The sequence below is a fragment of the Misgurnus anguillicaudatus genome, chromosome 7 (assembly GCF_027580225.2).
Source record: "Misgurnus anguillicaudatus chromosome 7, ASM2758022v2, whole genome shotgun sequence".
Lineage (NCBI taxonomy): Eukaryota > Metazoa > Chordata > Actinopteri > Cypriniformes > Cobitidae > Misgurnus > Misgurnus anguillicaudatus.
This window is the reverse complement of record NC_073343.2, coordinates 40,362,373-40,387,581: the sequence shown is the minus strand read 5'-3', so window position 1 is coordinate 40,387,581 and position 25,209 is coordinate 40,362,373. Positions and strand designations below refer to the sequence as shown.

Below are 25,209 nucleotides of genomic sequence, written 5' to 3'. Positions count from 1 at the left end.
CAGTTGGTCTGAGTTCTGAAGAAATCAGATTGTAAAATCTGATTAAAAAATGTTTTTGCATTGCAGTGATAGTTACAAACCTACATACCTTACAGGCAAAGTTTCATTAAAGTGTTAATGTGGAGCTTTACGTTTCTGTAGAAATTACAGTATTACTGGCAGTTGGTTGCCGGTAACTTACTGTAGATTTTACATTTATGTTATTTACTCACAACAGTTTGTTGAAAGTTAAATGAACATGAAACATTTTCAGTCTTTATCTTCTACAGTAAGTTACTGGCAACCAGCTGCATAATTACAGCAGTGTACAGTTCAAAAGTTTGAAATGTTTTTTTTTTCACATTTAGGACCATGGACTTTAAGACCGTGGAACTTAAGATCTTTCACATTTAAGACAATGATCTTAAGTCCCACGGATATATTTGTAGCAATAGCCAACGATACACTGTATGGGTCAAAATTATCGATTTTTTAATGCCAAAAATCATTAGGATAAAGATCATGTTCCATGAAGATATTTTGTAAATGTCCTACCATAAATATATCAAAACTTGTTTAAAAGTAGTTGTAGTGGCTAAGGACTTCATTTGGACAACTTTAAAGGCAACTTTCTTAACATTATGATTGTTTGCACCCTCAGATTCAACTTTCAAATGATGTATTAATCTCAATTTTAAAAATATTCACATTGGTGACTGGTTTTGTGGTCCAGGGTCTCATTTTAGAAAAATAGTAAACTCATCAAAATTATGTAGCAAATGGATTTAAAACTGTTATATTCTAACAACTACGCTGTATTTACCCTTGGCTTAAAATAAGCAAAATCATCTAATCATTTTATCAAGGAGCTTCCTGAGGTCTCACGATGAGATGCTTTTGAGCAGTTTTCAAAGAATTAAATCTTTTATGGGCTCTTTATTGGCTGCTTTTTCCTTATTCATCCACTTTTGGCATCTGCTTTGAGAACATAATACATTTTTATTAACATTTTCTGTAAATTTTTGTAATTTATTCATCATTACTGGTAACACTTTACAATAACGTTGTATTTGTTTAGTAAGGAATAATTGACGATGGGCCGGTGAATTATGAGAAAATAATGCACACCCAGGATGGTTTAAGCGCAATTTATAGTCGTGCGTAAGCTCTATGCCGTAGGTTATTCGTAGCCTGTGCGTAGCTCTGCGTAGCCTGACGTGCACGTCGCAAAATTTTTAACAGTGCGTAAGTTCTACGTGGACCGCAAGCACTGTGATTGGTCCACCAGAACCCCTTCCGTCAGGTAAAAAAAGTATAAAGTGCACGTGTGTTTGCACGTTGACGCAGACGCAAAAGTATAAATGAAAACCGACGCGGAACCTACGCCTTCGCGGCTACACCGTAGGACCTACCCACAACTATAACAAGCCCTTATCCTTGGGTGTGCATTATTTTCGGATAATTTAATTCAAGTCAATTATTCCTCTTATACCACGGTTACCAAAAACAATGCTCTGGTACCAATTTTTAAGACATTTTAAATGTTAGGTGTGCGGTTATTGAATATTAATCAACACCCATGGAACAATTTCCAACCAATCAGAATAAAGCATTCAACAACTCCGTGGTATAACATCAACTAATGCATTAGCTTAAATAAACTGACAGTGAAAATACTTCTACAGCATTTATTAATCTTAGTTTATGTTAATTTTTAGCATTAATACATTTTTAAAATCAAGTTAGTGCACAATAAACCAGCATGTACTAACTTACATTATCAAAGATTAATAAATGCTGAAAATGACAATGCTCATTGTTAGTGCATCCAGCTATTGCATTTACTAATGTGAACAAATACAACCTTATTGTGAAGTGTTACATTGCGAATCGTTCAACCTGCTCACCATTGGGAAAAACCCATCCTGGTCAATATAACTGCTACTGTAGTTCTTATCATGGACTTATCACTGCCGTTTGATGTGATATGACATTTATTTATCTCTACAGCTCGAAGAGGAGCTGGTGGAAGCCCAGAGGCAACGAGATAAAGCCCTGGAGCTCAGTCGCACACTTGAAGAGGAGCTACAAACCTTACGCAGGTATTACAGGTCAACCATCTGATCTCACACTCCCAAAATGAGCCAATCAAACTGGAATATAACCACACCCCCTCTGATATTTAGTCTACGGGGCCAGTCACACCAAAAGCGTTTATGGCAGTTGCAGGCGCCTTTTTTGAATGATATTCTATGGGCAGGACGCGTTTGCGCGCTGTTTATGCTCGCCGAGCGCCTTGCGGTTTTTTGCCGCCTGCCGCGCACGCGTTTTTGAAGGAGCGCTGAGAGCGGAGAAGCGCTCCGTCATTCGCGTCTTTCCATTGTCCAATCGAATGAGGGGAGAGGCGGGCCTTACTTTGTGGTGAGGGAAGTTTATAGCTGTTTTGAAGAACCAGACTCCACTCGCTCACTCTCTCCTGTGTGTTTGTGCACCTCTCACCCTCAAACAAGGTCAGAGCAAGCGCCCTCTTTTTAAAGTTTCTGCTAATATGACAGTTAACAGCAAAAGAGCGCTCACGCTTCAATATTTGATTGACAAGACAGCTGACTCTGTGGTTGCTTAGCAATTTGAAAAGCCGCGTCGCACTGCTCTTTTTTAAAAAAAGGCAGTGCGTCGGGCCTTGCGTTTGCAAGCGTTTAAAGCGCTTTTGGTGTGACTGGCCCCTAAGGCTACGATATGTAGCTTGAATATTTGGGGACATGTTCAGATTGAACCCTGTTGCTTTTGGAAAACTCAATTATTACGGTCAGCGTTCATCAGACGTGTTTGCTTTGCTCTGGTAAAAAAAGAAATCACTCAAATTAAGTCGAGCGAATCGTTTAACTACCACGAATTCATGATGTGGATGTTTGAAGCATTCATAAAGATCTCAATCCACATATGTGGTCTCTGTTGGAGGTCAGAGACTTTAAAGTCATGAGATTCTTGTAGTTGTTTTGCCAAAGCGTGAAAACCTCCAGCGGCATCGACCGCAAATGTTTCGGCACCACCTAACATCTGACTGTCTTGGCCCTGAGTTTAACCTTGCCCTCATTTAAGATTTTTATTCAAAGCGATAGTCAGGGTCTTAAATAACCAAACCTCACTGGTGGTGATGGACTACCGCAGACCCACCCTACCCGCTTGTCTCCCTGCCAAAGGCTGTTTGCTTTAGTTGGGCTTTATCTGGCGGGGAGGAGGGGTTGGATAGATGAGATGAAGTAAATACATTTGGCTCATAAACTGGTCACGCTGGTTAAGTGAGCTGCGTCCGGTTTCAATAAGATGTGCATCCGCGTGCGACAAGGACTTTTATATTTGCATTTGTTGTCTCAGATCTGAGATGACACAATGAGATGTGTGCATGTCATTGTGCATAATGGTGTTTGTGAAGTTCCCAGTTAGAAACCACCTGGTTTATAAGTTCAACAAAAACAATTCCAAGTTCTTAAGAAAAGCATTTACATCTTGAATAGCATTGCCTTTGTATCCTGTCTAATAACATAATTGTACAATGGTGGTCATGTTCCAAACAAGAAGGTTTGTCAGAGCAAAAAGACAAAGCAAAATTTTTAAAAATCCACTATATAGCCAAGTATTTGGAAACAATGCTTTCTTCTGAGTTGAAATGTTTTTAGACAAAAAAATATATAAGTGAATATACAGAGTTAATTTTTGGATGGGGGTCCCTCGTAAAAGCCTAATCGTATTTGGTGGTCCTTGCCATCATAAAGTTTGAAGACCCCTGCTCTAGAACTTTCTGTTCGCTGCTGGATGAGTAGACGGGGCACATTGTATTCCTCCAGACAATCTGCATTGTGTGATCATCAGGGTGTCCGTCGCTGGTCCCCGGCCCCTGCCGATGAGGCCACAGAGCTGAACCTTTAAAAGGAGAATCCTCCAGGAACAACAAAGGCCAGAGGATGGCTGCGTGTGTTTGCTTTCAGGATTCCCGACCACCTCCATTGTGTCTTTTAGGATAACAGACAGTCTGTGTCAGATGAAAGGGCACAAAACAGATGAGAGCGAGAATAGGATGGGAAAATGTCTGCCGCGTGAACCTTGGGCTCTGATAGAGCCGTCTCGCGTACGCGAGCTCCCTGCTGATAAAGAGCAACACTTTTGCAATTTTGCACTTTCGGAGCGAGTTGTTTTAATGGGTTATCATTGGCCGGGCGGTGAAGGAGAGGTTAGACTGTGGGTTTAAGGTGCTTTGTTTGACCATCGGCCAGAAGCGGAGGGAGGTGGCGTTGGATTGATGCGTATTAACGCCACGGGTCTCCATCTCCCCAGCGATCGCTCATCATCTCCCACACCAACATCTCGATCTGTCAACACTCTCAGCTCAATAGTCATTAGCAGATACTTAGAACTCGACAAGTGCATGTTTCTTCTAATATTCATGCTTTTTTGTGTGTTTTTCTTATTTTTATGCTTAAGGTAATTAATTTTAGCTTGTGCATAGGAATTTTGCTTTTATTGAAATCTCTAATCTTTAAAGAATTACTGATAATTTAATCACCCACTTGTCATCCAAGATGTTTATGTCTTTCTTTGTCTAGTCAAAGAGAAATTATTTTTTAGGAAAACATTCCAGGATTTTCTCCATGTAGTTGACCCCAATGCAGCTTCATGGGGCTCTAAACGATCCCAACCGATGCATAAGGGTCTTATCTAGCGAAACGATTGTCATTTTCGCAAAAAAAATGTACTTTTAAACCACAACTTTTCATCTTGCACTAGCCGTGTGACGCCCCAGCGCGACCAGTGTTGGGGAAAGTTACTTTTAAAAGTAATGCATTACAATATTAAGTTACTCCCTAAAAAAGTAACTAATTGCGTTACTTAGTTACTTTTTAAGGAAAGTAATGCTTATGTTACTTTTGCTTTACTTTTTCTTTTGCGTTATTGCTTGATCTCGTTCAGGCTTTGCAGGTTTGCATCGCAGAAATGTCAAGCTCTGGCCTGTCATCTCTGTTTCTGACTCAAACTGTTCCTGCTCAGGCGTGCACTCATACAGTGCGTAATTCTGCATAACTACGTTCAGTTTTATTCAGGAAATTATTATTTTTTTAATTCAAATAATTAAACTGAAAAGTAACTCGCGTTACTTTTTTAAAAAAGTAACTCCGATATTAATGTGTACATAATGGGTTACTTTACTCGTTACTTCAGAAGAGTAATATTATTACATAATGTTAGCCCCAACACTGAGCGCGACCTTACGTATTACGTAATCATGTGGAAAGGTCACGCGTTTTATATGTGAAACACACACTTGCGGACTATTTTAAACAACAAACTTACACAAAGACATTAATTAGTATAATTCCACATACAACAATGTTGGAACGATCTTTTTTCATCACACTTGAGTGGTAGTTTTACATAAGTCACGCGTTACGTAATACGTAAGGTCACGCTGGTGTATCACACGGCTAGTGCAGGACGAAAATTTGTGGTTAAAAATTACTTATTTTTTTGCGAAAATAACGATGGTTTCACTAGATAAGACCCCTTGGGATTGTTTAGAGCCCTTTGAAGCTGCAAACCGTTGAGGTCCACAAATATGGACAAAAATCCTGGAATGTTTTCCTTTAAAAAACATCATTTCTTTTCGACTAAACAAAGAAAGACATAAACATCTTGGAAGACATGGGGGTGAGTAAATTATCTGATTTTTTTATGAAAGTGGACTATTCCTTTAAAGGGGTCATATGATGCAATTTTATGTTTTTCTTAGTCTTTGGAGTGTTAAAAGCTGTTTTTGCGTATAGAAGATCCATAAAGTCGCAAAGATTGAAGTCTCAAACCCAAAGAAAACTAAATGCTCATCCAAACCTTCCTAAAATGCTTTATTTAAACACGCCCCCACATATCTGTCACTGTGTGGAAAGATTTGCACAACATCGCCCATATGTATACGCTAAGAAAGAAGGTGTAACTTGTATTCTTATTATTTCTGTAATCATCTTTTTATTTTTGTAAAATCGACACATTTCAGGGCATAGGTATATACCGTATGTAATGTAACCTTAAACCACGTAAACGCATTGCATTACACCAAATACACAACATAATGTTATTTTTAGCAATGTCACATGACCCCTTTAAGTATTAATTGTTAGTTTATAATTTCATCCACAGAAGAATTGTATAATTCCTATTATAAAACGGTTAGTTCCAATCCTTGATTCTGATTGGTCAATAGGTGTGCTTTATTCACGATAAAACACTGCTATGACCGCTTCACCCAACAGTTCTATTTAATATCACTGCGCCCTTAGCAACACCCTTAGCAACACATAAACATATAATGAGACAAAGTCTGAAAACAGTTTGTTGTTTTTATTTGAGCTTTCATGTTGTTGTTCGCAGTCAGGGACTATTTTTTGTAGCGGAAGGAATGCTTTTATTGATTTAACTTCATGAAAGTTGCACTAATATTTTTTTTACTTTAATATTGTGTGGTAACCGTTTTATAAAAGCAATAAGGTACTCGAGGCAAGTGCTGTATCGTGAATAAGTAACGGCTGAAGGGCGTTGTTAGGCACGACGCGAAGCGGATACAGCACAGCTTCTCGTACCTTATTGCTTACATATAGAACTCCTTTATACATCGGGGAAAATAAGTATTTGGCACATCAGCATTTTTATCAGTAAGGGGATTTCTAAGTGTTTCTAATTTCTAATTTTCACCAGATGTAGCCATCAAGCCAAGTATTGAATTCATACAAACAAATGAGAACATTTAAGTATACAAGTTGAGTCATAATAAATAAAGTGAAATGACACAGGGAATAAGTGTTGAACACACTTTATTTAATACTTTGTAGAAAAGCCTTTGTTGGTGATTACAGCTTCTAGCCACTTCTTGTATGGAGAGACCAGTCGTCTGCATTGCTCAGGAGTGAAACCCATAACCTTTGCGTCGCTAACGCAATGCTGTACAAAGTAAGATACACATGCTCAAATTAAGATGCAAAAGGTGTCATTGGGGCGGTACCCTTTCAAAAAGTACACCTTTGTACCGTGAGAGTGAATATTCTTATAAATATTTAGTTTATTTTGTGTTTGGTTCATAATAACTCATGAGGTTTTCTTAGATGATGTAATATTTATAAAAAAAAATTCACAGTAGCAAGTGCATAACATCAGTGAAGTGATTATTTATATCTATATTTGTTGTGTTTTCCCCTTTTAATCAAAACCCCTGCATTTTAGGCTGAACTAATATAAGAGTCTCTTGGCCGTTGATGGCACCAATGCTATGCTGTGTTGCTCAATGCAAGTTTACGTGGCGTTTATAACATCTGTGGCATTAAGCAGCTTTAGCCCCAAAACAGCGCAAACCCCAGTCATTGCATTAGCCGTCGTCCCCGTTCTGTGCAGCAAAATTCATTTTGTGGATTGCACGAAACCCCTCGCCGACAGCAACATCTCCTTTATCCAGCTGCACAGCAGTGTTCCTCCACAAGCGTCTGTAGTTTTTAGTAAAACGTAGGTGTTTTTCTGCTTGGTCGGGTGTGTTCTCAAACATCTGTGCTTTAGAGAGAGAGAGAGACGTATCGAATCTAGCACAACTTTTATCAGAAGATGTCAGCATGAGTGATTGGTGTAGTAATGGCTGACGGTGGGACGTGGTCGGTAGTTTTAAGGTCAGTTTTTGTCCACCTGTCTGGAACGCCTCTCTCTTTCTTGTTGCCGTCTCTATGTACTTTTTACCCGCAGATAAGGGCTCTCTATTAAAAGGTTATTTTACATTTCCCATCTGATAGCATTTTGTGGGCATGTTAATGTTTAATCGGTCTGTGGAGGGCAGGTTTGTTTGGATCCCACCTCTGCGATCAGGTATCTTACATTCTGGTTAATGTTTAACACTTTGCGCCGATCGGCTGTCTGGTGGCTTTTATGAAACCTAGTGCAATACAGACACTAAAATGGCCAAGAGTGTTTTATGTTTGACGTGCTGTCACTTGGATGCACTGAATAGTGTAGATTTAAAGTATCAAAAGAGCATTGCTTTTATTATTATAGTGGAGTTTGCTAAGGCAATCATCAATGGAAGCTTATTTTATTACTTTGCATTAAATAAAAAATTTTTTTTGCACTCAAGTAATTTTACTTTAACTTTAGTGTTTTTCTTGACTTCACTATGTTCTTAAGCATACTTTTTATTCCACTATTCATACTAAATTTAATTTAATACTTCTTTACACTAAAAATTTAGTACCTTATTACTTTTACTAAAGTAAAAGTAATTTAAAAAATTACTACATACTACATAAGAAAGTACTACATTTTTAATGTATTTAATGTATTAACAGTAAAAAATACAAGTTGTATATATGAAATGTAGTGGAGTTTAACATACAATATTATGCATTGTAATTAGTTTGCCACAGAAAAACACATAAAATGCATATTCTTAAAACACTTCACTACTTCACATCTCTGAGAAAAACTATACGTAGTGAATAAAAGTAAAGGTAAAAATAGGATAAATTTAAAATCGTAATAAAACCAACATACATTTGATGAAAAAATTTATGAAAAAAAAAATACAAAAGCATCACTATTATTGCTGCTCGTACTTTGGTTAGTTTAACACAAGATTTGAGCTAAAAAAAAATCTGAAGAAATTTTGGCTTGGTGGCTGATAAATGTGCATTGACAGTGAGCCCAGATCCGGGTTTTGGGACCTTAGGGGTGTGCTTTTTAATTAAGAGGTGCATATTGTTACAAAAAAGAGTATATTAATACCTTAAATTTACATATTTGTACCAAATGTATACATATGTGTACCTAAATGATATAGATATGTGCCGGACAGGTACTGTGTATAGGTCAGGTTTTTCCCTTGTGACTTCTCATATTGTGCTCTGTGGTGGAGCCAGGATGGAGAGCCGGGTAGTAAAGAAGCGGTTGTGTGTTTGGGGGTGGGCAGGCTTAGATAAGATAATCCATAGTGTGGCAATGCTTCTCTGCCCTTGTTTGTCACTGTCATAGGACCTTTGTACCCAATATGTTTGCATTTAATTAAACAAAGCACACAACTTTACATCACTTTCTCGACCATCAATATCACATCAGAATTGATTACTGCTTGCTTTAAAAATGAAGAAGGAGCTGCCGTTGGATCTAATTATCAGGATTGAATGACTTCTATGACTTTAGGACCAAAACACACACACACACACACACACACACAACCCTAAAGATAAAAGCTGGTGGCAATCGATCAAGATTTTCTCGTAACAAATGACACATGAGCCCTGGAGCGCATGCGACTCTGAGCGAACAGTTTGCATTGTTGACTAATCTTTGCATTGTTCTGAGTGCATTGTTTCCCGAGCGAATATAAATACCCACTTAAAACGCTCTGGTTTTGTGCGTGCCTGTGGTCACAGGTGAGCGTGGTGTACCTGTATGCGTTATTAAGACAGCCGAGGGGAGCAGGTGTCATCATTGTTCATACCTGTTATTGACATCTCTATGGCGCTGGTGTCATATTAAAGCTATTAAAGTTTTTCTATGCTTATAGTTTGGGAGGTTTTTAATCCTAAGTATTAAAGTTTACATTCACATTTACGCATATGGCAGATGCTTATCCAAAGTGCATTACAAGCTATATATGGGTGATTCTCACGAAAACTTGGTTTTAAAAATGTCACGCATGAAAATTAAAAAATTGCTTTAATTTACTTTTTTCCCACCAGACATTGAAAAACAAAGTCTGGAGTAAATGGGAACATTAATTTAAAAACTTTTACTTATCATTTAACACTTTTTGTAACATAATTTAAGAAATTAGTCCTAAAAAATCTCATTACCGCAACAGTCAGAAAACATCAACACACAAACCTGAAAGAACATAATTTGGAGATTCTGCACATGCATTTAAAATCAAAGTATTATGCTTCTATTAATTAAATTAACATTTAATAAGCATCTGTTGCGGTAATGATAATCAAAATGTCGTGTAAGCATTCTGACAAGACAATATTTAAAACTAACTGTAAAAAAAATGATATTACCAGGTAGCCATCTTGAAGTAACTGGTCCATGTGCTTGGTCACTCAAAATCAAACTTTATTAAAATTCTGTATGTGTTCTTAAACTGTCATCAAAAAGTGTTGCAGAGGATGAGAACATCAGTCATGGAGACATCATTTTCCTAATTTTTCTTCATTATTATTATACATGAATATTCAGTAAATATTTTTTCTGTCATCTAAAGTAGTCTAGCAAAACATCCATTTTTTTTTCTTAATATTTTTGTGTTAATTTGATTAAATTACAACATAACGCATGTTCAAACACAGCTTGGCACATTGCGGTAATGAGAATTTCAGCAGAAAATGAGATAAAATTTACAATTATAAATTCTTATGTTGAAATCACACATTGTGCAAGGTAGAACACAGTATTGTGTTAATTCTGATGCTTTTTAATGTTACTATATTACACATTTTAAAGCTAAAATCATTAGTGCCGTGGTGTTTCAATGGTTTCGTGAGAATCACCCATATATTTTTGTAACATGTGTGCTCCCGGTTTCGAACCCAAGGTCTTTTGCACTGTTAACGCAATGCTCTTCCACTGAGCTATGCAGAAGTTTTGCATCAAATCATGAGCTGTAAGCATAAATGATCAAACCTTGGATCTTGTTTAGGAGTGGTGTGGTAGGACTATTCACCTGGCTGACAGATGCCAAAATGGTCAAATAAATCCCATAGATCTGCATTGATAGAGGGGCAAAAATCATAGATGCTTGGGTTCTTCTGAAGAAGATATAAACTTCTGCACTGTAAGATAAAATTATAAGTTGTCACTGGGATGCTACCCTTTAAAAATCTGTACCATTAGGTTCATAAATGTACACTTTAGGTACCTTTAATGTAAAAAATATGTACTTTTGAGGTACTAACGGTACATTCACACGGAGCGAAAGCCTTAACGCTTCTTATTTACTGTCATTGGCGGTTGGCCACTCTTCAGACAAGCCTTCCGTCAGCGTTAACGCTTTTGCCCCTTGTGAATGTACTGTAATATGCACCCTTATTAGAGCCCTGCACGGGCCAAAAACTCCAGCCCTAACCCGGCCCTGGCCCGTAGTGTTCAAGCCGACCCCAGCCCGACAATGCCTGCAATTTTTTCAGCCCGAACCCGACCTGACCCGAGACCAATATCAATCACTTTTAAGCTCTCTCTGACGCGCGCGCTCTTTGATGCGTGCTCTCTCTCTCCCCGACGGGCTTGCAGGGCTCTAACCCTTATGCTGTATTCACACCAAACGCAGTAGAGGCGGCAAAAATGCGCTATTTGCGCGTAGTCGGGCGCTTGAACATTGAAGTTTACTAGCTTCATTCGCACGTGAAATTCTAGTCATTCAAGATATTCACATGGAAATCCGCGTCATGGAAGAGGCTTCTACTACTCCGCTCGCTTTCTGTAATCACGTCACTACTAGAGCAAGCTCCTGATTGGTTAATGTAACGCGATTTTCCCCAAAGTTCAGATTTTTCAACTTGCGCGATTCTCACGGCAGCGCTCAATTTACGTCATTTGGGTGTCAATTTGCATCATTGAGGCGGATTTGCGTCTACCGCGCCGTGCTAAACGCCTCGTTTGTGCCGCGAGACCTCCAGATATGCATAAACGCGTCATTACATTGATTTAACATATACTGTAAATTATTTGCTCCAGACACTCTATTCGCGTTTGGTGTGAACGCAGCATTAGGTACAAAGATGTTTTTTTTTTAAAAACTGCCCCAGTGACAGATTTTGTGCATTTATTTCTGATAGTGTGGCTAATTAATTTAAATGAAAATAAATTGATGTGTTTCATCTTAAGTTGCTCATTTGCTTAAATTGATCATTAGTGGTCCCGTAATTCATGAAGCAGGAAATCTTTCATGATGTTATCACGGTTTCTTGGAACAGTTTACATGTTGTCTGTTAGGCTGATATGTATCTCTCACCCACCAATATTTTATCATGACCTTCATCATCTCATGTCTCGTTGGAAAACAGCATCCTGAGTTTGAAGGTGTCGTGCGAGCGCTAATGTATTCCACAGGCATTCCCAAGAGTTAATAGCCCCAGATATTGTTTCTTGTACTGACGTTGCGTTTGAATATTAGATGTATCTGTTGATGAGAGTTATGATTCGCCACCTCAAGGTAAACTGTAAGTGCGCTCTGTCGGTGTCTGGGTCAAGTTTCATGTTTGTATAAGAAATTTGACCATTGGCATTTGTCGTCCTGGTTTATGAAGCGTGAACGGTGCAATCCTGATGCTGTCAGTTCACGGTTATGTCTTGTTTTTGTCGCATTTAAAAAAAAAGTATATTTTCAAATGGGTGAATATTATAAATAAAGCATACTTTTCAGCATCAAGGACTAGAATATCTGTTGTATAGTAGATAGTAATTATTCTTGTGAATCAAAGGCTTTTTGTGTATTTGTATTTCAGTGTGCTGCAGGGTAAAACTGATGACAGCAGTCATGACAATCCTGCCACCTCGAACCCGAGCCAGACCCAAATTGAAGCCCTGCAGCGTCGCCTCCAGCAGGTGACTTCAGAACATCAGCACGCTCAGACTCAACTCTGCCTGGCTCAGGAACGAGAGAAAGAGGCCAATGAGAAAGTTCAAAGGTCTGTACAACATTACATAAACCTTTATTTCATGTAAAGGTCTTTACATTTACACATTTGACAGATTCTTTCATTCAAAATGACTTACAGTGCATTTACGGTATGCATTTATTAGTAAGTGTGTTCATTGGGAATCAAACCCCAAATTTTTTGCGCTGCTAATGCAATGCTCTACCAAATGAGCTGTAAAAAGTGAAAGTTGGAACTACTTATAAAAATTACTTCAATTGGTAACACTTAGCTCTTTTCTCGCCATTGATGAGTTAACTCGTTAACAGTGTTGGGAACGTTACTTTAAAAAAGTAATTAGTTATAGTTACTAGTTACTTCTCACAAATAGTACATGAGTTGGTAACTGCGTTACATGATCATTATAAAAGTAACTAATTACCAGGGACAGTAACTATTGCATTACTTTAATATTTAAAATAACTGTGGTGCCCCCAATATTAAAGGCGGAGTGCACAATGTTTGAAAAACGCTTTGGAAAACGAGACAGGCCGACTAACAAAACACACTTATAGCCAATCAGCAGTAAGGAGCGTGTCTACTAACCGACATCCTTGCCGGGTTGCGTATGTGTGGGGCGGGTCTTTTAAAAGAAGGTCCAGATTCTATTGGGGTAGGGGCGTGTTTGTTTAGGTGATTTCAAGTATCAACATTGGCTTTCGAACATTGTGCACTCCGCCTTTAAATATTTTAAATGAATGAAATGGACACGAAGTAGAAACCCCAAATTTTGTGGCAGCATATGAAGATGAGCCGTTATTCCCATCACTGCTCGTCAATTAAGAGAAAACGCTTCCCTGCCAATGACGAGTTTTCTGGCAATCCATATTTTCACTATTATCCGCCAGGTGGTGCTCTTACGCAACTTCTAAAACCTGAAAGCAATAGTAAGAACTCTGTGTATGTTTTGATCATTGCACTGAATTTGTCTGATCTCTTTCAAAAGTCCTTCACAAAAATGCAATTATCTCAGCTTTTTGCTAAAAATTTGCTATTTTTTAAAGGAACCTACACATATTTGAGAGGTGAGAAAAGAGAACAAATGAAAGAGGATGAAACAGGTTTTTTGGTTTGAAAGAAGAGCGTTTCTCCTTTCATTTGATATATTTAAAGAAGAACCTTTTCTAGAAGGCATTCAACTTTTTTGAAAATGCTGGCGCTGGCTGGCAACTTTTTAAAAAAGGTTGCCGGGGAAAGCGTTAAAAAAATTAAGTTTTATCAACTTCGATTTTCTGACTTATAAGTAAAAAATTTAAGGTGAAATATCTTTTAAAAATTACTTCAATTCGTTACACCTAAAATATTTAAGCTTTTTCACATTCTTTTTTTTGTTAAATGAGAAAATAAAAAAAATTTAAAATCAGGTGCACTGTAAAAAATGCTGCATTTTTGTCAAATCAACATATATTTTTTATATTACTTTAACTTAACAAATTAAGTTAAACAATTTCAACTTATTTTTATAAGTTATATCAACTTATCACACGTCAAATTTAAAATGGTAGGTTGAATTGACTTGCAAAACCAAGTTGTTTTAACTCCATGCTGCATTTATTTTATTTTTTACAGCGTGTTACCAATTGAAGAATTTTTTTTTTATTAAATCAAATTTTCACTTTTTACAGTGTATTATTCTCACAACGGAAGTGAATGGGGACAAGCTCTATGATTAATTGTGTTATTTTTATGTGACTTGTATGCTAAGAAAAGCATAAATATTACTTCCTTTTTATAGTTCATGACAGAAAATGGCTTGTTTTGCAATGCCATTACTTCTTTAAAATATTCCTTTATATTGGCATTACAGAATTGTTTGGAAATACTACGGCTCTGTTAGACGTCGTCTTCAAACTTATATCCTCAGCTTCCCTAAACCTGGTTTACTGAGCTGTTGTCTATACGCTTAAAAGAGTCGGTTGGCTGGGAGATCTTCTCTCTCTCGTCTCGCTCGGATGGGGGCTTCCCACGTAAAGCAAACACAGGCCGGCCTACTGATCTATTTACATGATGAATTAACCAAAGGGGGTGGAGATGCCAAGCTAAGGGGGTGCTCAAAACACAGAGAGAACCCCCACCACCCCGGCACAATGAGAGCGCAGAATAAAAGCGAGAACTTTAGTGGACTGTTTACACATGACACTCTGAAGGGCTTCCATCTTCAGTGCTAAGATCACACAGTCTCTGCTGGCTAACATGCAACTCGTCGTTTAGACCGCTGCTACTGTTTAAAACACCGCAAGTGTACTTTCTGCGCTGGTTTTTACTTGACATTTCTGAAAGTCTGCATTGACACAAATCATTGCATTCTTGCTTAAACAAGTTTAATTAACAATTATTTTTTGTGCATACCTTAAAGTGCATATATGGTTTGTTTATCTTTGCATAGTGTAGGTATTAAAGAGTCATGCAGAATGAACATTGTCCTGCCCTCTTTCTAAAATACCATATTTTAGGCAGTGTATGGTCCCTCTTTTGTAAAGTATATAAAGTACAGAATCACTTATTGAAGGGAAGTGTAGTTGGAAGCATTGGGGCTTAAATGCAGGAACCACTATAAAAACAGATGTGACACTGGACAACAAAACAAGTCATAATTCACAAGGGTATATTTGTAGGAATAGCCAACAATACATTGTATGGATCAAAAATCATTAGGATACAATTTATTTATCATTAGTAATATGTGTTGCTACGGACTTCATTTGGACCAAGCGATTTGCTCAATATTAAAAAATTTTGCATCCTCAGATTCCAGATTATCAGATCTCGACCAAATATTGTCCTGTCCTAACCATACATCCATGGAAAGCTTATTTATTCAGAGAATCAGGACTTGACATTCACTTTTTTCCTCACCAGCCAAAGTGGCTAGTTGTTGTCCCAAGTTACATGCCACTCAGCATTTTCACTGGCCACAATTTTGTTGTAAGTAAAATACATTTTATGATTAAACTTGGCATCCTAAAATGACTTTAATTAAGAGTAGATGTACTTGATTTAGCTAGATTAGATTTTAAACCCTTAAAATGCAGATTGACCACCCAAATTAAGACAACATTTATTAGCTGGTATATACCAGTACAGATCATATATTTAGCTGCATGAAAAACATGCTAGTACGGCATAAATAGATTAACTTTTAATAAATATATTAAAAGTGGCACTGGGGTGTAGAAGATGAACTAAAAAGATAAACACAAAAACCTTTATGCAGATTGTACTTTATAAGGTTGATCATGATTTCTATTAAAAGTGATTTAAGACTTCAGGGCTGTTAAGATTTTTAATGACAAATGTCGAGATCATTATAATTGTTGCACAAAGTATACTGTACATTAATGATGTGCAAACCTCTCTGCTCGCGGGTTTCCTCTGACAAAACTGGGACGTGTGCATTTAGGTATGCGCCTTGAATTTCGTATTATGCATTGTTTGGCATTTCGCATAACTTTAAGAAAACTACAATAAAAAATTCAACCTGCCAAAGTGGCTAGTGGGACCCGCCACAGCCGAAATCTACCCGCATTTGGTGGGTTGGCGAGTGTTAATGTCAATCCCTGCAGAGAATGTATACATTTCAACTAGGGTCACATACAGTATGAGATGGTGATTTAGTCAAGAGAAATCGTAATTTTATTTCATTAAATCTGTCAAAAACCCTTTAGGTTGTGGATTGCAATAGCTGTGTTGCATAAAATCACTTTTAGCTGTTGCAGTGAAATACTTACTGTAATTCAAGTTATTTTTCATTTTATGCAATGAGAAGGAAAATATAAATTATTATTTTTATACAAGAAAGCAAAGTTGTTTTTTCCCATATTTCCATTTAAGAATATTTTGGTTGGTCCTGAGATAGATCACACTTGTCTAAGTGGGTTGTGGGATTAAAGTTTATAAACCAAAGTGGTTTTCTGCACCGTTCCTGGGAATCCACAGCACATTTTGGATTTTTTCTTATTTAACACATCATCTGCTTTTTAGCAGAGAGATCCATTGAATCCAGATCCATCCAGAATCTCTGATCTAGAAGGCATGTAAGCAGTCGACAGCAAGTTATTTCGCTGGGTTTGGAAAATAGCTGGTGTGTGTTACAGACAGTAGTTTGTTTGTGTACATTATAGGGCTAATGTAGAGGTATGTATGACCCAGCGGTGTCTGCAGTGCAAGGTTCAGCCAACTGAGTCACTTCTGTGTACAGCGTTGAGTCGAACTGTGATGTAAACGTCCATCTCACCCCTCTGCAGTGCTGCAGGTGACGTTTCTGGGTTGTTTTACTGGAAGTTGACACATTGTCAATGTTCTGAGAATCATGGTGTTGTTTTTACTCTAGACTAAGACTTAAATACACTCGTCTTTAAATACAGATGCATTGCCATTCTCATGGTCTGGATTTGATCAACTTGTTACACATCGTGATTGTCACGTACAAGAGTTCAGGAATTCAGATTAGGCAAATGCATTTTTATCCAAAGAGACTTGCATTGCATTGCAAGGTGGTATACATTTTATCGTTATGCATTTCAAACTAAGGTTGTGTCAGATATGGATTTTCTATGTTAATTTAACCAAATGGTTGGGTTTGTACCTTTAGACCCAATCATGGGGCATGAAACCTGTGATGTTTTATTAGGGTGGTCCATATTTTTCAACTTTTTAAAGTTCATGCTCTCACCCCACCACTATATTTATATAAATAAATAAATAAACTGGGCACAATTTTTTCAATATTAATTAATATTTAGAGGTTGCTCAAAAGACTTTTGAATTTAACACATTTGCGTATTATGTGATACTTTGTGCTAGCATGTATAATTGTTTAATAATATATACTTATGGCAGCAATGGACTTATTTGACCATGCTCCATGCAATTAAAACTCCTGTTTTAGTTGTGATGTGATATGTCTTTTAATGCAAGAAAGCTTCAATGTGAATGGACAATATAGACTGAGACAATGGCTGAAGCAACACGAAGCAAGTCCGCTATATGGTTACTCAGGTCAGAAGAGACTGAAATAACTGGAACAAAGTTACCCTCCAAGAAGAAAGTTTTATATGTGTTGTGCGTTTTTAAATGATACAGTTTTTGCAAAAATATGTGTTTCCGGAAATAAGGCTTTGAGCAACCTCTAGATATTGTAGGATTTATTTAAAATTTTGCACAGTGTGTTTTTATTGATATCCTAACACATTTAGGGGTTGAGAGTTGAATATTTAAAAATAAAATTGACCCCATTATAAGGACCACCCTATGTTTTATGCTAATTTACTGTGAAATACACTTAAATTGAATTAAACATGACCATATGCTTGCGTGCCAGACTGAGGTCAGGCCTGGGAGAGGGGGGGTTGTGCCGGTCACACCTGACCGCTAGCTGACAATCAGATGGATGCCCCATACTCACCGGGCTCTGGCCGACTGTGGGAAGCCGCTGTGACGTGGGCTTCATCACATGGTGGTGAGAAGAATGCAGGGGTGATGCGACCAGTCTCCGTGATCCCGCTGCAGGGCACGCCGGGGAAGAGAAGCCCGGTGCAGGCCCAGAATGTGGCACCTGAGTGCAGTCGCTGCAGCTCATTGACAGAAGAGCTGAGTTGAATGTCTAATGACCCACTGAATCAAACTTGGCCGTGAGAAACGCACAAAGACTCTTTTCATTGGCCCGATGGACCACAAATAGACGGCGGCTGGTGTGTCCCGGCATACATAGTCTTGCAGGCCTGTGTGGGGCGGCTTCTGTCTGGCACAGTGAAGGCTGACCCTCTTTACCGTTATGTTTTATTACCGTTTTGATTTGTTCTGCCTTGTGGAGAACTTGCTACTGTTGCAGTAGTCATCGTTAAGATTGTAGTGTCATGATTTTCAACTATATAAGACACTTTTAACTAAGAAAGTATTATATTGTTATGGCCTGTAACATCTTCAGGGTTCCAACGGGTCCTTGAAGTCCTTGAAGTCCTTGAAAGTTTGTGAATCTGGGGGGAAAAATTCAAGGCCCTAGGAAGTTTTTGAAAATATACATACATAGATACAGGTCATTGAAAGTGCTTGAATCTATTTTATGGGGAAAAAATCTATATTATTATAGGATATGTAGGATAATATCATTAAAAATGTTTTGCATAGTTGTGTTTGGCACATGAAAATGCCTCGGGTTACGTATGTAACTGTTGTTTCCTGAGAAGGGAACGAGACGCTGCGTCTCCCTTGCCATACTTTCTGCGTCCCTGTGACGCCGCCTTTGGCAATATTTCAGATAGCGATATACTTCCTGGCTCCCACGTCACCCTGTCTTTGTCGTTAAGCCTCACCATTGGTTGAATTTGATATAAACATTCAGACGCACTTACCCCTGGAGGCGTCCCCAAAGTGTCACCGCAGTGACGCAGCACGAGTTCCCTCAAAGGGAACTGTAACAATGTATCTTAAAAGGTAACACGATGTAACCTTGCTCTCACTTGAAATCTGTCCCCACATTTAGTCCTTGAATTTGAAGGTATTGGACCTGGAAGTCCTTGAAAGGTCCTTGAATTTGAAGTTAACTAAGGTGTGGGAACCCTGCATCTTGTGATCTATGACAAATGAGTACATTTATAAAAATAATATCTGAAAAAGAACTACTGAATGTACCTGCAATTATATTCAGTATGCATGTTCCCTGGGAATCGAACTCACAACCTTTTGCACTGCAGATGCAATGCAGGAACACTTGTATGATATGAAATGAGTAGTTGAACCCCATAAACAAGCCATATTTATAGATTATGGACTAGAGAGGATGTTTGAAAAGTTACAGTATGTTTTATAGTACAATCCCAAAAGATCAAGGACAATTTGATTCCTCGTTATATCACCCCATCAAGGATTTTTGCCAAACATTGTAGAGGCATAAATATAGCTTATGCGTAAACAAAACACAACAAAAGGATCACATTTTTGCATTGAAACCTGAATATGTTTTAATGCCATACATAAAACGTGCTGTTGTTTACAATTTATGCACGGCCGCTGTTTACTCAGAGCTGGAAATGTTGGTTTTTCGACTCCGTGAATTCTTAATCGGGATTTAAGCTTTTGCCGGCTCTTCCCTCGCGTGTATGTTTGAGTTTACGGCCGCTTTCTGCAAACAGTGTTCGCCAAATCCTCCCCAGCCCGCAGACACACCTCGGAGATCCTGCCACAGAATCGCAGACCTGTTAATTGTGCAAACACGACAGAGAGGCTAATGAATATATTTAAAACGCTTAAAATTTGCACACAAGGGGGAAAGGTGTTTCTGTGCATGTTTATGACAGCTAGATGGACATGTGGAGGGAGAGAGCGACAGTAAGGGTGTCTGTGTATGTTTGTATGTTTTGGGGGAAGTGGATTGTGCGTTTGTTATATGAAGGCTGTTTGCTTATTTATGTATATATGCAGGTGTGCATGCACTGCTCATTTTTGTGACCTTTTATAAATATTAGCCTGTTCCCTCCCCCTTCCCTCATGCATTTTGGTTGCGTAGTTCTTGTGAGAAATACACATGGTCTTACGGCTGCTCTCCAAACTCCCAGTAGGAGAAAACAGGTGGAGAGTAAAGAGGGAGCAGGGATTGGGTCAAACCACTCCCATGTGTTCACTTGATAAACTTGATAAAAACTCAGTAGACACGGTTAGTTGTGGCTATGCTAAGCACGTCTTATCAGCATTGCTAAGAAAGCTCCAACAGAAGCCTGTCTCCTTTGTCTAAAACTTATTTGTGTCTTTTTTTAAAGAAAAAAATATCCAACACCTTATTTAAAATCTTCAAAGCCTTTTGGTTCATCTATTTTATTGCAACTTTATTTTATTTCTGTTTTCCGGATCACAGCAACAAACATGGTTGTGATATTCCTTCTCTATTTTTACATTGATAGTGAGTTGTCAAACATCTCTCTGATGTGTTATTTTTTTTACATTGTTTTGTGTAATGCCATTTAACACATTGCGTGCTGATTTTGTGTTCAAATAAATAAAAGATGTGTTAAAAGCACACAAAATGTGTTGTTTAAACAATAACACAGAGATGTGTTTAGTTAAGGGCAACACAATAAACGTGTTGTCATTAACTAGAAACAAAATGTGTGGTTTAAACACATCCATTTTAAGAGTACTACTATTTCTACGTCAGTCACGTTAGAAATTTATACAAATCTCTAAATATTTCTCACTTTTAGCGTCAAACTTTGTTTTTCGTTCTGATCTGGTTATTGAATCTTCTCATTATCTAAAATAATATTGACAATTTGCTTATATATTATATGTGACCCCTGACCACAAAACCAGTCATAAGGGTACATTTTTTTTAAATAAAGCTTAATAAATAAGCTTTCCATTGATGTATGGTTTATAATGAAACGAGAATATAATAAAACTATTTAAAAATCTGGAAGAAAAATATTGAGAAAATCGCCTTTAAAGTGGTCCAAAGTAAGTCCTTAGTTACACATATTACTAATGATATATAATTTTTTAATATTTACAGTAAATATTTAAATTTTTGGCATAAAAATAGATAAGTTTGACCCATGCAATGTATTATTGGCTATTACTACAAATGTAGTTGTGCGACTTATGACTGATTTTGTTTTTGCAAATTTACTTATGGTAAAATCTTTGATTTACTATTATTGCAACCCATTATCACGAAATTACGTACCTATAGTCACGTAATTTTGTGACCTTTTTCCGCTTTTTTGCATGAACATGTCACGTATTTCTGTTTACGTGTCACTGTCACGTATTTGTTACTCAACTGTTTTGTCCTATTTTCTTACAATTGTCGCTTCGGTTTAGGGTTAGATTTACATAAAATGACATCCTTACCCAAACCCAACTAACCCTAACGCCAGGCGACAATGGTTTAAAATCTAAAATCTAAAAATAAAATCATGAAAAGGTATAAACCAATACTTAAAGTGACTTCCTAACGCAAACACCAAATCTAACCCTAAACCGAAGTGACAATGGTTTGAAAATAGGAAAAATAGTTGAGTAACAAATACTTGACAGTGACACGTAAACAGAAATACGTGACACGTTCACGCAAAAAGACGGAAAAGCATGTCAGTGTCATTGAAAACACTCATAAAATTATGTGACTATAGGTACATCATTTCGTGGTACAGGGTTGATTATTTTGATTAACAATTTAAAGTGATTAATTCGTCTGATGGCTTAAAGTTTAGGTGATTCCAAACTACTTAAAACATTTTTGAATTTGTTTAGTATGTAAAATAAAGCACTTTGTGTTTTGAATATTATCAAGAGCATCATCAGAAACCTGTGCTGTACTGTCAGATATGAGGTTTCTGAATGTGTTTGTGTGTGAGGGGGTATCAGCATTTGTTTGGATGGCAAGAGACAGGCCTGTTTTCATGCCCATTTTTCATTTGCTCCAAAAGAATCCCTTTCACCCAGCCAGATCTTCCTCCATTTCCACAGTCTTCGGGATCATCGCCCTCATAAGCACAGGTTTACTCACCCCGACCAATCGCATGACACCACACTCAGGCTTCTGTTTGCCAGAGTAAAGGCAGGCGGATATTTGGAGGATTTGGGCATTGACACCAGCATGGATGTCTCACCCACTTTAAGAAGCATCTACATCCCCTCTCTGTTTTTTCACTCCTCCAGGAGCACCCTTGTGTCAGGAGAAAACAGCAAAGAGTCGGTCTGCGTTTGTCATACCTGTCTTTCATTGACATAATCACTTATTTCTGCTTTCTCTCTGTGTGTTTTCATGTTCAAAGGTTGGAGCGGTTGGTGGAGGTGTTAAGGAAGAAAGTTGGAACAGGCAGTGTCCGTACGGTGATCTGACTAACTGGCCGCCGGGCGACCCGAGCAGACGGCCACATCTGGTGTCCAGGCTGCAGCATTTAACTCTGAGCAAACAGCCGAAGCCTGGCCTGCGTAAACACAGGCTGGAAGTGCCTTTCTGCCTCTCAGTCCTGTTCTCATTGCAGGGTGGCTCAGAAACTGGATCGTAAATGTTTAACCTCATTCACACTGCATTCACCAATGAACGATTCTCTGACAGTTTTTTAACTCTCACACAATTCTGCTCTTTGGGTCTTTATTATTTAAGAAAAAAAAACTTGCTATGGGTCAGTTTAAGCAACAAATCGATTGGACAGTTACATGATCAAGTACTGAGATATGTATATTTGATAGACCAAGCTGATTTTTTTGTAAAATAGTTTTCCTAATTATTTACTGACAAACTGATCTTCAGGTATTTTTCATGATCATGTTTTTTTTCTGAAATTAATGAAAAGTACAATCAGTCCAGAAGCAACCCAATAAGTATTTATCATTCAATCTTGTTCAGTATTTACTATTAATAAAAAAAGTTTTTTGTGCTTTTCCGTTAGTATTTTTTCTCATTATATTATCCCAACAGATTATAGTCAATCGTAACATATAAACGTAATATAAATATCGAAGAGTTTTTGCTCTTGGTTCACATGTTATCCGAAATATGATAAACCGAATTAAATTCTGCTGGATAATAGCCTTTTAACACCAATTTATTTAAGATTTTATTCTTTAATTCATTTCATAAAATCATAGGTCTTTAGTAAGGCAAATCTGCCTTAAAATATGCCGGTTTATTGTTCATAATTGACTAAAATATATGGCTTGTCTAAATTACACAAATTAAACTCGTTAAACGCGTAAAGTCAAGGCGTAAATTATTTTAAAATTCAAATAACATTGTGAGGTAGAGCTGTTAAAATTGAGAGATGTGAAACATGATTGTCTTAATCATTTTATATGTGATGTAAAAATATTTAGTCTTATCTTAAAAAACTATTTGGAAGAAAATTAATTTAATTAACGAAATTAATCCTCTTTCGGGAAGGACATGTCTATGCGCCTTTAAAAAAATTACATAAATACTATTTATAAGGCGCAGATTGTCTAAACAAAGGAATGCTTGTGTTTCTTTGAATTCTTAAAAAAATGTGATTGTCTAAAAGCGAGTGCTTTGCATGCTGATAATTTACAAATATAAAATGGACCAAAGAGATCTGTCGACATTTACCGACGACTACAAACACCAAACAATGATATGGGCATGGTTTACGTTTCCTTTCCCTGCCGTCCTTCAGCTCTGTTCTTCAGCTGATCGATTATGTACTCAGAAATATGTTAGATGCACCGGTAAGGGCTGTTTAGGCGAGACGTGCTGCTGAGTTGCCCTCCCCTCAAATAAATGCCCCGACACCAGGACAAGCTTGTCGATTTTTTCCCTATAGGTTACCGTGGAGATGGCGCAACCTGGGTGTCCCCACACGTCTCCAAAGAAAAGTGTTGTCCTTTGATAGTGCTCCAACCTTTTTTCTCCAGACGAGAAACTTTGTTTGAGACGTGCATTCTTAAATGATTTGTTTGAGATGTGCATGCTTATAAAGATGTGTTTAAGATGCATACTCAGGGTGGGTGTGAAGGCTCGAGTCTGTGTGTGTGTGTGTGTTAGGGCATGTGGAGTGAAACGCCCGATTATCGCCCCCCAAATTCAGTGTGCGTGATCATCGACTTACAAAAAAACTTTTATACGCTTTAATTAAAACCGTGTTTCGGCCGCATATATTGAATGACCCTCAGTGAAAAGCGCTACTGATCCTGTTGCTATAACGACACGAAATATTTCAAAGCCTTCATTCTCCGTTTCCATGTGCTTTCCACAGTTATTTATACCAATTTATGTCGTTTGTGTGCGCATTTTCTTGATGCGTGTTTTTTTCCCTAACTCTAATGATGAATTATTGAATGTGCTTGCCTTTTGTGTGTTAGTTTTAGTGCACTAAAGTTATTGCGCATTATTGAATTTGGTCAATTAAACGAAATGATTTATACATTTTGCAGGTTCAAAATTAAGTTCGACCTGACTTTGTTTTAAATTGCATTTTGATAAAACCCCTCAACATTATTCTTTTAACTCCAAAAATTGTAATAGCTCTTAACAAGTAGAAATATCAAGAAATGCACAAAATCCTTTGTTGATTTCTCCGACAAACCCCAACAAAACCAACTGTCTCTTTCAGTCTTGGTCCAGAATAATGAAGACACAAAACGCAGAGCACCACGAGGGGAGTGCGAGACCACCAACCTGACATGGTCGATGCATATTAGAGGGACACAAAGCCCTAATAAACTTCTCCCGTATCATTTTTAATGGAAAACCAGCTGCTTCTAAAGCTGATTTCGGATAGAGAGATCTCCCTCTTCTCACTGGGCCTTTGAAAGCTCCTTTCTTTCGTGCGTGTGATTTTTGAAGGGGTATTGCTTTGCTCTTTTCGTTGGCCAAGCACAATTGTGTTATTGGAGATAATTAATTCAATCCCCATCAGAAGGTATTAGGAGCGCCTTGGCCCTGTAGTGCTTTTCCAAACTGCGAATGAAAAGAGAGAGAATAAAGGTCTACGGGAAGGCCCGCTGATGGGCGCTTTGAACTAAAGGGCCATGTGTATTGTTGTCGAAATTTTTGTCCATAAGG

The 25,209-nt window shown here is 37.7% G+C and overlaps 1 protein-coding gene across 1 annotated transcript in view; it reads left to right on the top strand.

The window, feature by feature from the left end:
* The window catches only part of mipol1 (mirror-image polydactyly 1), a 99,055-nt gene extending 75,984 nt beyond the window's left edge, over window positions 1-23,071 (top strand). Inside the window, exons 12-14 of the mRNA XM_055172443.2 lie at window positions 1,990-2,081; window positions 12,498-12,680; window positions 22,460-23,071. Coding sequence (XP_055028418.2) covers window positions 1,990-2,081; window positions 12,498-12,680; window positions 22,460-22,526 — 342 coding nt within the window. The 3' untranslated portion in view covers window positions 22,527-23,071. The remainder of the gene's footprint in view (window positions 1-1,989; window positions 2,082-12,497; window positions 12,681-22,459) is intronic.
* The last annotated feature ends 2,138 nt before the right edge of the window (window positions 23,072-25,209 follow it).